The following is a 13,224-nucleotide window of genomic DNA, read 5'->3' on the forward strand; positions in this document are numbered from 1 at the left end:
CCTGCCTCAGCCTCTGGAGTAGGTGGGACTACAGGTGCCCACTACCACACCTGGTTAATTTTGTGTGTGTGTATTTTTAGTATAGGTGGGGTTTCACTGTGTTAGCCAGGATGGTCTCGATCTCCTGACCTCATGTTCCGCCCACCTTGTCCTCCCAAAGTGCTGGAATTACAGGTGTGAGCCGCTGTGCCCAGCCCCTTTTTTGTTTTCTAATCTTAAAAGAAACCTTTAAAGGCAACCAATTTTTCTTCAGTTAATAATGTAAAAAAGACTGCATTGACATGGTTAAATTTCCAAGACCCTCAGTTCTTTAGGGATGGACTAAATGGCTGGTATCATTGCTTTAAAAAGTGTCTTGAACTTGATAGAACTTATTTTGATAAATAAAGTTTATAATCTTTTAATCCCATTTTCTATGAATTTTTAAAGCCCCCTCATATAATGATAGAAGCCTTCTAGTGATGCACTGGATCAAGTCAAACGAGAAAACAAATCCTGCCATTTTTGGGCACACAGCAGATGCTCAATAAATGCTGGCTGAACTTAGGACTCTACTCCTAAAGGGTCATCACCACACCTGGAATCTAGCAAAGGAAGGGCATTAACAGGGCATGGACAAGGTATTCTGGTAACAAGGCACAGAAACCAGCCCAAACACATTCAAGTAAAAAGAGGACAAATTAAAGGATAAATATGAAACATGGAAATAAAGTACAGAAAATAGAGCTGAGCCTCACAGGCCAACAAGGAGCTACTCTCTCTCTCCTTCACCCTTTGGGAACACCTGGCTTCATTCTGTTTGTCCATGTTGGGCTTCATTACTTCTCCCTCTGCGGATACTGGTCCTTTGTTCCATTAGCACATGGCCCACCCAGGTCACTCAATAATTGTGGCCTCTGCTTATTTCTGGGAGAAACTCTAATGTCTCACCTTGAGGGAAGGCAGGGAGCTAACGTCATATGGTCGGGATAACAACCTCATCTGGGGCAGCTGAAAAGGACTAGGATTATTACTACTAACGATAACCATAAGCTCGGCTGAGAGATAGGATACCCCCCAAATTAGAATGCACACATAAATATTAGTTGTAACAACTTTATTTCAGAATGACTGCAGGAAGGAATTTCATAGGTAAACAACTAATTTATAGTTCTATATCACAGTAACAGTGAATCAGAAACACTTCATCCCACACAAAAACTTGGCCTGAGAATTTTTTGAGTTTTAATCCTCTTAAGTTTCACATTATAGAACTGAATACACAAAAACACTAACACAACTGGGGGAGACAATGGTTTATTGATCAAGAGAAATTATTTCTAGCAATATCTCAGTTGCCATGAGGTCACAAATATGACAACTGCAGATGAGGATACAGAAGTAAGTTAGAGGAAGGGAGTTAAGCCACTAAATTAATGTCACCAAGTCAGTGTAGCAAAGTACATTCATTTTTATTGCTAGAACAGCCTCTCAAAACCTCATTCAAATCCTCTCTACTCTTACTCAACACATAGTATGTAGTTACACAATTTCCCAACCCCAGGGCAAATTAGAGAAAGGTTCCTAGAAGTAGAAACAGTAATGGGAGAGATAAATGACAGATAAAAGTGAGGGAAAAGAAAAACTCTAAAAAACCATGGTAGAACTCAAAGAGCAAACATATCTGGAGCCTTCAGTGTAGGGACTTTAACAAAACTAAGTAGGACCTGAAAGAATTAAAAACATATATGACGACTCTGAAAAGATTTAATTATCCCCAGTAGACTGTGTTTGCAAAAGCAGAGAAATGTATACTAAATTAAGAAATAGTTTGACGTAAATGATTGAAATAAAGCAAAAAAGATGTGCAAGTTAAAAGAATAACCTTGAGTTTTCTACACCATGCACCCTACAATTCCTCACCATTATTGCGGAATATCAGTACATATATACTGCTTATAAAATACACAAAATAGTTCATAGAAAAAGAATACAGCACCTTTTTCATCCATATATGATTGAAACTATAAAAGCCCCTTCCTGGTAAAAGCACCTCAATCATATAGTGATAGTTCAAGTCAGCTTCTCTCTGCATAAGAACTTTATACTGTGTGCTGAGTGATCAACTGAAATTCCATGAATCAGAATCACTGGGGAAAGGCCCTGAGAACTTGCACTTTAGCACATTTCCCCAGAGATTTCCGGTACATGGGAAGTCTGAGAATCACAGACTGAATCATTGCCTTGAAGACAGGAGGAGACTGTCCAGGTTTGTGAATTAACCCTTTCCCACTCTTGTTTCTAGTGTGCCCAATAAGGCTGTACTCCTGGTTCTGACAGTTCGTAAGCTACACGGTACAGAATAAAAAACATGGACTTCTAAATGTTTTATCACAAAACATATAATTTTAAAAAAAATTAACAGACCCTAATTAATTCCAACAAGAGGACAGACACAGCGGCTCATGCCTGTAATCCCAGCACTTTGGGAGGCAGAGGCAGGAGGATCATTTGAGGCCAGAAGTTCAAGACTAGCCTGATCAACATAGTGAGATCCTATCTCAAAAAAAAAAAGGAAATGAAAAAAAAAAAAAAAAAAGACCATAAGATTTCTCAGCCATATATGTGAAGCTGGAAGCAATAGCTGCCTGCAGGGGGAAAAATACTGAGTGAGGAAAAGTAATCCTTGAGGATTATTTAGGAATGAGGAGGAAGATACATCTAAAAGTAGTCTTGGAGGAGAGGTAGAATGCAGCATGCATCCAGAACACAAAAATGCAAATCTATTACAGCTTGGCCAGGATGTTTTGGCCTGTCCTTAACACTCTGGAAGCAGAGGCTAAAAACTACTGGCTGCAAACATGTTTTTTGTTTTGGCCAGCACAATGTTTTAAACAATTCTGAATTGGTTGCCAATAAAAAACTGGGAGATTTTTTTTTAATTTTGTCTTTTCTTAGAAAATTGGAAATAGGAAGTACTAAAAAAGACCAGCGACACAACCACACTGTGCTGGAACTGGGCAAAAGCTGCCTACTTTCAGTCAGGTATGTGCTCCCAATGGCGTCACCCCAGGGGCCCCAGCCTGCCTCCCTCTTCAGACCAGCTGCCTGATCCCTGCAAGCACTACCATTGGCCACCCCTGCACACAAGGTAGAAATTCAACCTCTCTGTGCCTCACTCTATTTCTAATAAAAAAAATCCTGCTATAAAGATCCTTTCCAACCACAGAGATATTAAGAAAAAAAAATAGGATAATGTCTGCAAATACCTAGAAGTCATTGTAGTGTTCTTAGCTGCCCACTGGAATTACCTAAGGAGTTTTTTTAAATGCTGATGTCTTGGTTCTACTATCTGAGATTCTGAGTTCTTGGTCTGGGAAGCAACCCAGGCATCAGAATTGCGGAAAGCTCCCCAAGCAATCCTAACAGACAGCCAAGGTTGAGAACTCCTCCCTTCAGAGGATGGGCGTTGTTGAGTGTGAAGGGTTAAACTTACTCTAATGTCAACCTCCAAATACAAATTTCTTGTCTCTCACCTCCACAATAATTTGTATCACCTCTTATTTTTGGAAATAGGCTATTACTCCAAAAGCCTACCAAATGCCATTTACAAGCTGGAAAAAAAGGTCAAAGTGTATTTCAGTTTCTACCATTATTTTTCCCTCCAACACAATTGAAGAATGAAACCCTATGAAGCTGAAAAGAAATTCAGAGACAAAATTCAGGCAGCACAAAGAGCTCAGATACAATAAGAAGAGGCTCACAGTGGCAAGCTTGTATGAAAAAATGCAATTACTTTGAAATTCATCAATAAATTACGTGGAAATTTTTTCAGACATTTTTTCAGTTCAACCATTGTGGAAGACAGTGTGGTGATTCCTCAAGGATCTAGAACTAGAAATACCATATGACCCAGCCATCCCATTACTGGGTATATACCCAAAGGATTATAAATCATGCTGCTATAAAGACATATGCACACATATGTTTATTGTGGCACTATTCACAATAGCAAAGACTTGGAACCAACCCAAATGTCCATCAATGACAGACTGGATTAAGAAAATGTGGCACATATACACCATGGAATACTATGAAGCCATAAAAAAGGATGAGTTCATGTCCTTTGTAGGGATATGGATGCAGCTGGAAACCATCATTCTCAGAAAACCATCGCAAGAACAGAAAACCAAACACCGCATGTTCTCACTCATAGGTGGGAATTGAATAATGAGATCACTTGGACACAGGAAGGGGAATATCACACACCAGGGCCTGTTGTGGGGTGGTGGGAGCATGGAGGGATAGCATTAGGAGATATACCTAATGTAAATGACGAGTTAATGGGTGCAGCACACCAACATGGCACATGTACACATATGTAACAAACCTGCACGTTGTGCACATGTACCCTAGAACACAAAGTATAATAAAAAAAAAAAAAATTTCCCAAGACTCTCCAGTAATGGCCAGATTTTTGTTGTTGTTGTTTTCTTTTTTTTTTTTTGAGATGGAGTCTTGCTCTGTCATCCAGGTTGGAGTGCGGTGGCACAGTCTCAGCTCACTGCAACCTTCACCTCCCAGGTTCAAGCAATTCTCCTGCCTCAGCCTCCTGAGTAGCTGGGATTACAGGCATGCACCACCATGCCCAGCTAATTTTTTTGTATTTTTAGTAGAGACAGGGTTTCACCATATTGGCCAGGCTGGTCTTGAACTTCTGACCTTGTGATCCACCCGCTTCAGCCTCCCAAAGTGCTGGGATTACAGGCGTGAGCCACCACGCCCTGCCCTGATTTTTATCTTAAGAAGATGAATTCCAAATTATTACCACTCTTGAAGATTTTTTAGATGGTATGTATTTATATTTTGGCTTCTGATCACGAGAAATGCAAACTACTGCCATCTAAGTTTCAAACAGTAGTACCACCTTACATTACAGTTAAAAAGTACATTTGCAAAATGTTTTACATAATAATGGCTTCCATTTCCTGGTCTTCTACTATGCACCAGGCATCATGCTAGGTGCTTCATAGGCATGATCTCAGATCAGTTCAACAATCTCACAAAGTTAATTCTATCATCTTGTTTCATAAATTTTTTTAAATGAGGTTCAGAAAGATTTAAAATTTTGCTCATGATCACTGAGCAAGTAGGTGCCAGCACTTGGATTCAATCCCAGGTCTGTCTGTTGACTTAAAAACCTACACAAAATTACCTTGTTTAATCACCATAACGCATTGGTGGAAAGACTTGTGCCTGATTATTCCCATTTGCCCAATAAAAAACAGAGAGGTTAATGATTTGCTCCACATCACAGAACGAATTAGCAGACAAGAAACTGCCTTCCCACTCTTCATTTCATGTTCTTTTCAGAGGACCAAATCACAGTTTACATGTTACATTCTAAAAGCTATACTAATGGCAGTTACCTATTACTTATGGATAGGATAAAAATCTCCTGATTTCTGAGAATCTTAAACATTGTTATAAATACGGCTTAGCTTCAACATAGGTCTGGCACATTCCTGTTTGTTCCAGTCCACCCGTGAATCAGGTACCAGTTTCAACTCCCTTATTGGTTCCAGAATCCCCTCACAAATCCTATGAACAATGGTGCTGATAACATAAGGGCACAAGCACCCTCTCCAGGCCTTTATCCTGTCCTTAGCTGCCCTCACACCATCACCAGACAACCAGCAGCACACCCTGAGGAAGGGCACACATCATCTTACTTGGGTCTTTTTTCCTTTATTTGTAAAATTATAAAGAGATTGTGTCATAAAAATCCAGCAAGAAGATCTCATCTCCCTGAGTTCCACTATTCGAGGTAGGATCCCAGAGGAGGATATCATTTTATGTCCTGGCAAGAAAGTCTTCTCTTCTTGAAGCTGCCGACACTGTATCTTCAAACCTGTATTCCAGAAACTGTGTCTGTGATGTGTTGTGGCCAAGAAGTGATTCTCAAAAATAAAAAATAAAAATAAAAAAGTAGACATGGATACAGCTCTCCTGCAAGAGAAAGCAAACAGGCTTTATCACCTCATAAACATGTCTCACCAATCAATACCTATTTGCCCTCTTTTCTGAAGCAACTCTTCAGAGTCCACTTGAATTCTATCACTATGGATAATTCTTGAAATTGCATTTCTCCCTCCTAATGATCTTCGAACAAGGCAAGCACCTCATTTTATTAAGTCCAACTACCCAAAGGAGCTGGTTCAGAGAAGAGTTAAGATATAGCTAAAATTGAGGTCTTAATCATTCCAATGTGATAGAACTCTGCTATGCTGTCAAATCTCAACAAGCCTGATCTCCCAACCGCCAGTGGCAAGAACAGACAGATGTCAGGGTTATTTGTTTTATTCAAAAATGACAGGAAATCAAAAATCTATCAAAAGGATGTGTCAACAGCAACGCCACAAACATATTGGTTAGTGAGATTTATGTGTCTCCATTTTGGCTCATGACAAAAATCACCTTCTAAGCTTTCTAATCTTCAAATGCCCACTTGGACATACAGGTCGGAGAGTTCTGTGAAGTATCTTTAATGTTAGGTACAATGTGGAATGTAGTCACTTCCTATGTGAATTTAAATTATGCAAATTTAAAATATGGTATGACATAAAAATATTAAATACTGTCTCCTTATGCACATTTCTTCAAATCCCACAAAACGTCTTTTAAGTATCAAAAATTGCAAAATTCCAAAGCTGGCAAATTGAGTAAATTATAAATAGCATCTACCCTACAGCCTCATCACAGTGCCACTTTATGTGCCAAACTAAATGCCTACATGTCTACTCCATTGTGTACGTGCATTGGAACTTTATGAGCAATTTTAGTGACCACTGTTGCTGGTATTTTAACTTTCTGTTATTATTTTAATACCTTTTTATGTCTTAATATAAAATCAGCCAAGTCTTCACAAAGTGTTGATATTAGAGCTAATGCAAGAAAAACAAACTGTCAAACTGTATTTTAAAAGGCCATTCACCACAACACTCCTTGATGTCAATTTAGGATACTAACTCAGTAGGCAAAAATTTTCTTCAAGAACTAGACAGTAAATATTCTAGGCTTTGCAGCTGTAAGGTCACTGTTACAACTATTCAACTCTGAGTTGTAGCTTAGAACATAGGAGCATAGTTGTGTTCCAATAAAACTTTATTTATAAAAGCAGGAAGCAGGATAAATTTGGTTTATAGGCTGTAGTTTTTTGGCCTCTACTTTATTATAGCTATAGAGCTAATTTCCCCCACTTCTTTTAATGTAGCATTTTACAACTCATGAAAACAATAGTACTCCCACCTACAACCACCCCCTCCATTTTCCATACAGTTATTTCTGAGAAATTAAAAAGTTCCATTAAAATAGGCACATTTCAAACTTGAAAAACTCTGTAAGAATAGTCAAGAAAATGGGAAAAAAGTAAAGGAATAAGCTGGCAGCATTCGATGCAACATCAAATTGTAGATTTATGTGGTAAGAGTACATACATACATATACATATATCCCCTACTTTACAGTTACTCCTCTGAGAAAACTGGTCATGAATTTTGAGACTTTGAATTATGTAAATCCTTCAGGAAATTTCATTGCATTGAATGCATTACATGCAACTGTCCTGTACTAAACTCTTAGTTATATTCAGACCTCGACCATTTCACTTAAGAGAGGAGAATAAGTTGCTTTTCACCAACAATACGATGCCCCAAGTTCATGGCTTAGCCCTCAACCACAGGGCAAAAAAACAAACAACAACAACAACAAAACACACCAGCCTGAGCAACATAGGGAGACTTCATCTCTACAAAAAAGGAAAAAATTAGCCAGGTGTGGTGGTACACGCCTATAGTCCCAGCTACTAAGGGGGCTGAGGTATGAGGATTGCTTGAGCCCCAGAGGTTAAGGCTGTAATGAGCCGTGATTGCGCTACTACACCCCAGCCTGGGCAACAGAACAGCGAGACCTTGTCTCAAAATAAAACAAAACAAAACACAGAACATGGGTAACAAGACAATAGGTAATGCTATAAACTTGTTTAATTTACTCATCTTCACTACCAACAATTTAAATCCAAATTGATTTAAAGTACAAGTTGATGTGAATCTCAGCTCCCCTCTTTTCAACTGCATTTTCTCAAGGGTGGAGCCTGGCCACATTTAAGCAACAAAAAAGGGGGCAAACAAGAAGCTGAGATGCTAAAATCAGGGAAAAGCCATACAAAGAATATCATTCTTCCTATTAATCAAAAGTTGACCGAATGCACGACAACAATATCTAACTCCTAACTCCTATTAGCTTTCTCAGTGCCCTGACATTTCATCTGTCTCTACCCAGAGATGTGAACTCATTTGAAACTGCCATTCTCAAAGTGTGGCCCTAGGACCAGGATCACCATCACCTGGAAAACTGTTAGAAACACAAATGCTCAGACCCCATCTCAGACCTACTGAATCGTGACTTGGGGAGTGGGGCCCACCAATCTGTGTTAAATCCTCCAGATGACTCAGATGCTCAAGACAGTTTCAAAACCACTAATTTGAAGTTTGAAGACCAATAGGTGTATACGTTTCCCATGGAAATGGAGACCCCTCATTCCTTCATTTACCTTGGAGCTGACTCGAGATCCCACCCCCCAGAGTAAGATGGGATCTGTGCTTAAGCATGCAAGTGCAAGAGGTGCTTAGTGAGCCTCACAAATATACTAGCCGAGAAAAACAGGGAGATGTGGCCAAGTTGTTCTCTATAATTTTTTAAGGAACAGGGTGGGTGTAGGAGTAAGTCATATTTAGATCCAATTCCAGCATTTTATGAGCACCTGCTGTGTGTATGCCTATGCTAAATGAAATTATCCTGTTTAGCTTTTCTAGTAATATAAGAATCTATTAATATGTATTAAGTAGACAGAGGTGTAATATTAATCAAAATGGAGTCCAACCTGCAAATAAGCAGAAAGACTTTACAATTCTCCAAATAATGTTCATTCACAGGTCTGGACAGCATGCTTTGTACGCCAAGGTGCTTCTATATGATGTTCCCTTTGCTTCTTATTGGTTAACTGCTCTCAAATTTTATTGTTTATCACAATTAGAATACCAGGTTGCTTACACAAGACCACATGTCTCAATTAAACCAACACAAGAAAATTTGAGGTAATTCTACATTACCCAAGGCAAAGTTTGTTTTATTCAAAGGTTTCAACTCTCAGATGTTAAAAACCTAAGGCTGGCTGGGCACGGTGGCTCACGCCTGTAATCCTAGCACTTTGAGAGGCTGAGGCGGGTGGATCACAAGGTCAGGAGTTCAAGACCAGCCTGGCCAACATGGTGAAACCCCTTCTCTACTAAAAATACAAAAATTAGCCAGGCATTGTGGTGCATACCTGTAGTTCCTGCTACTCAGGAGGCTGAGGCAGGAGAATCACTTTAACCCGGGAGGCAGAGGTGGCAGTGAGCTGAGGTCAGGCCACTGCACTCCAGCCTGGGCAACAGAGCAAGACTCCATCTCAAACAAACAAACAAACAAACAAACAAAAAACAAAAAAAACCTAAAGCCTATACATTCTGTAAGATATAGATCTATCATACTCATTTATTTTGGGCTTTGATTCTCTCTTAAATAACTCTGTCCCCCTTTCCACTATAAAGACCATTCTCCCTGATTTAGACAACAGAAATTTAGGGGGTGGGGATAGGGAGTTGAGTAGTTCTGCAATCTCCCACTATCTGTTAACCCTGTACCATTTGCCCTAGATGTGGCACGTGCTTCAGCATGAGTGCTGTCTTCCTTCCATCCTCTGCCCATGGCAGACACTGTTAACCATCAAGGCACTCTTACCCAGAGCCTGGGAATTACTCTCAAGACCTCAGAATCCCTTTCAATAGCATTTCAGGCAGCTACCCATAATCAGTGGAAATGCAGATGACTAATAAGAGATATTTGTTTCACTGGCCAATCAACATGCCCCTTCCTTGTTTCTCTTCGTGCTCCAATTACACTTTTAAAGCCTTCCTTTGATTATTTTCAGAACAAAAACATTAAGCTTCAGTTAATCTGAGCTGCAGTCTTTACAAATCTATGACAGCTTGAGGCTCTCAATCATGGTAGATTGTGCAACAGTTTTAACAATTTGAATAGAGTTGTAACCCAGCATGTAATACAAAACTGCTCTGAAAATCAAAGGACCAAGTAAATAAAAGTACTGAAGAGATAAAACACCTGTGAAATAGTATTCTGTGCATATAACTGGGAAATGTGCAGCGTGAATAGCCCAGGGAGGCTGCTTTCGAATACCAGGCTGATAAGCATGAAAACATGGCTTGCGTAAGTAATTCTGACTTTGCTTTTGGTACTCACTGATGATTATTCAGCTACGGGGGCACCACACTGTTCCTTTAGCAGCATCTCCATGATTCTAATTCCCTATAGAAAGAAGGAAAACAAAATTAAAATGCCCTATTTCACAGACAAGTACTTTTACATTTATCACAACCTTTTCCCTTCAAAGAATCCAGGTCATGGCCATAGATTCGTTTCAAAAAAGTAGGCTCATAGCCACACCTGACATTTTTATAATATTTTACTCAGCAATTTCACATACATTATCTCCGCATTTGCTCAGAACCACTCAGCGACGTAGGCAGAACAGAGCTTACGATCTCCATTTTAAACATAGGAAAACAGCCCAAGAGTAGTTAAATAACTTCTTGAAAGTGGCCCCGCCAGAGCTAGAATGATAATGGCAGTAGTTAATATTCATTGAACATTTACAAATATGCTAGATTCACTGCTGGGGTTTTATGTGCATTACCTGGGGGTAGCGAGTGCTATGGTGTACCACTGAGATCCCTCCCAGAACTAAAGCACTCCTTCCCTTTCCACCAACACTGTAGGCTGCAGCTGGCACACAGACAACCTCAGTCAAACGGAACTGCCTTACCTGAAGTCATGTCCCTCCAGGTGCAGCCTACAACATTGGATGACTGGTAGGTACAGGGGTATAAAGACCTGGCCCCTTCCCTTAATTTGGGACAACTCTGGGGAGCATCCAACCCTCAAAGCTCCCCAAGGGATCAGCTAAGACCTTTGTTTCAAGTGCATTGCAGTTCAAAAATCCCTTCCCATACCCCATGACAAGAGTTGTTCCTGAGTGCACTCTCCAATACCCGCTGCAGGCAAATCTCAAATTGAGTCTGTGTCCCAAGAGCTGACATAGGACACCTTAATACACATAAAACCGCCAAATAAATACTATTCTTACCCACATTTTACTGATGAGGAAACAGAAACTCAAAGAAGTTTAAATAATTTGCCCGAAGTTACACAACTATTAAGTAATAAAGCCAGGGAAAGAGCATAGGCACCCTCTTCCTTTTCAAAGGCATCCGTGAGCCTTCTTGCAATGTTCATTCTGCTACTGTCTATACCCACCTGTCTACTCAGTATCCTGTCCAGAAAAATTCTACCTTGGAAGAAAGAAGAAAGCAGAAATTCCTTTCTTTCTTAAAGGACAAGTTTTACAGACCAGAGGATAAACCTTCAAGTGGGAAGAGAGGGTTATGATGCAATTTACAAAGTGGGGACTCCAGGACATCAAGGTTGGATCCATGGGAAGGGGAGGTGCTATTTTCAGAGACCTGAACCTGAGAATTATTGCAGAGAATCATGATAAGGGGAACTTAAAATACAGATCCCCAGGCCCCTCCCAGGAAAATTCTGATTTAATGGGACTCAAGCAGGCACCACAGCTCTATGCCCTTAACAGGCACCCATAATTCATCTTATGATTAGGCAGGGCTGTGAACATCAAGTGGTCCCACAGGAAAAAGGCAGAGATTTCCCACTTGGGATCTGAGACCAGGGATGGGGACAGAGGGTAATCAAAGGCATCACTAGAGAAGACAATAACATATATTTAACACCAAAGTAGACTAAACTAAAGTTAGTATTTCCTTGAGGATTCAGAAGGTCCTTCAGATTCTGCCTGGCCATCACCACAAATACTACCATTATCTTGGAAGGAAAAAGTATTACTGGATCTTGAGAGAATGCTGAGTAGTAAGGAGTGTTTGCTAAACCAAAGCAGTAAACCACAGGACCAGGAGCACCACTGTCAGAGGTAGGAGACCTGAGTTCTAGTCACAACTCCACCAGTCATTCCGCTGGGTACCTTAGGCTGATCACTTTTACCAAGGAGTAACATAGACCACAGAGGTTAGGGCACTGAGAGGCAGATGGGATTAGTGCTTTCTATACCCAGCTGCACTCTAGCCTTACTAGGAAAGTCAAAAAAGAAAACAGATTCCCAAGAGTCTACCCAAGAGTGTGTTTGACTCAGTCAGAAATTTCAAGGTTCAGGCCTGAGTCTGTATGTGTATGACATACCTCATGTTGATAAGGACAGGTGGCAGGAAAATACTGGGTAGAAAACGGCAGTCCCAGTGAGGGCCACACCCTCAAGCCTAGACCTGTGGCCCAAAGTGAGAACATGTATTCCTGTTTTCCCACATGAATGTTGCCTTTTCCAAAACCACCCTGGCCCACCCCACCCCCCATCCTGTACCCATAAAAACCCCAGGCCCCACCGGTGTAGTGGCAGAGTGGCAGAGGAGAGAGGAGAAGAAGCAGCTGGATATCAAAGAGAAGCAGCTTGATTTCAGAGGGATGGCTTGATGGCAGGACCTCGGAGAATTCAGCCAGGGACAGCCAAACTCCAGGGGAAGACCATCTTTCCACTCCATCCCCTTTCCAGCTCCCCATCCTGCTGAGAGCCACTTCCACTGCTCAGTAAAATCCTCCACATTCACCACACTTCAATTCGTTCATGCCACCTGATTATTCTTGGACGCAGGACAAGGACCCGGGTGTGAGTGCAAAAGGCTGTCACACTGACCCTCCACTGAGCTGTTTAACACTTAAGCCATCCATGAATGACAAAGCTAAAAGAGCACACTATAACACACACCCCCTGGGGTTCTGGGGGTCACAGGCAACCTCTAGATGCTGCCACAGGCCCGCACAGAGTTCTGCTCCTGCTGGTTGCCTAGAAGCACTCATCCTGCACCTGCTCACCTGCACGCTCCCCCTCTTGCAAGGGGTTGAGAGCTGTTTGCTGACTAAATGAGCCAACCCCTTCATAAGTCATGGGAAGGGGTCAGGGAACTATCCCGTTTCAATGTGATTCTGAAACACAATCAGTTCATTTACTTGAATTTGTAAGTAGCAACTTTACACCATCTCTTC

The 13,224-nt window shown here is 40.9% G+C and overlaps 1 protein-coding gene across 3 annotated transcripts in view; it reads right to left on the reverse strand.

The window, feature by feature from the left end:
- Nucleotides 1–5,064: 5,064 nt before the first annotated feature.
- PRELID2 (PRELI domain containing 2) overlaps nt 5,065–13,224 on the reverse strand; it is a 78,993-nt gene continuing 70,833 nt past the window's right edge. For all 3 annotated transcript variants that reach the window (XM_073995193.1, XM_065546916.2, XM_065546915.2), the window contains 2 exons: nt 10,339–10,404; nt 5,065–5,988 (listed from right to left, as the gene is read on the reverse strand). In XM_073995193.1, coding sequence (XP_073851294.1) covers nt 10,377–10,404 — 28 coding nt within the window. In that variant the 3' untranslated portion in view covers nt 5,065–5,988; nt 10,339–10,376. The remainder of the gene's footprint in view (nt 5,989–10,338; nt 10,405–13,224) is intronic.

This window comes from Macaca fascicularis, chromosome 6 (assembly GCF_037993035.2).
Source record: "Macaca fascicularis isolate 582-1 chromosome 6, T2T-MFA8v1.1".
NCBI lineage: Eukaryota > Metazoa > Chordata > Mammalia > Primates > Cercopithecidae > Macaca > Macaca fascicularis.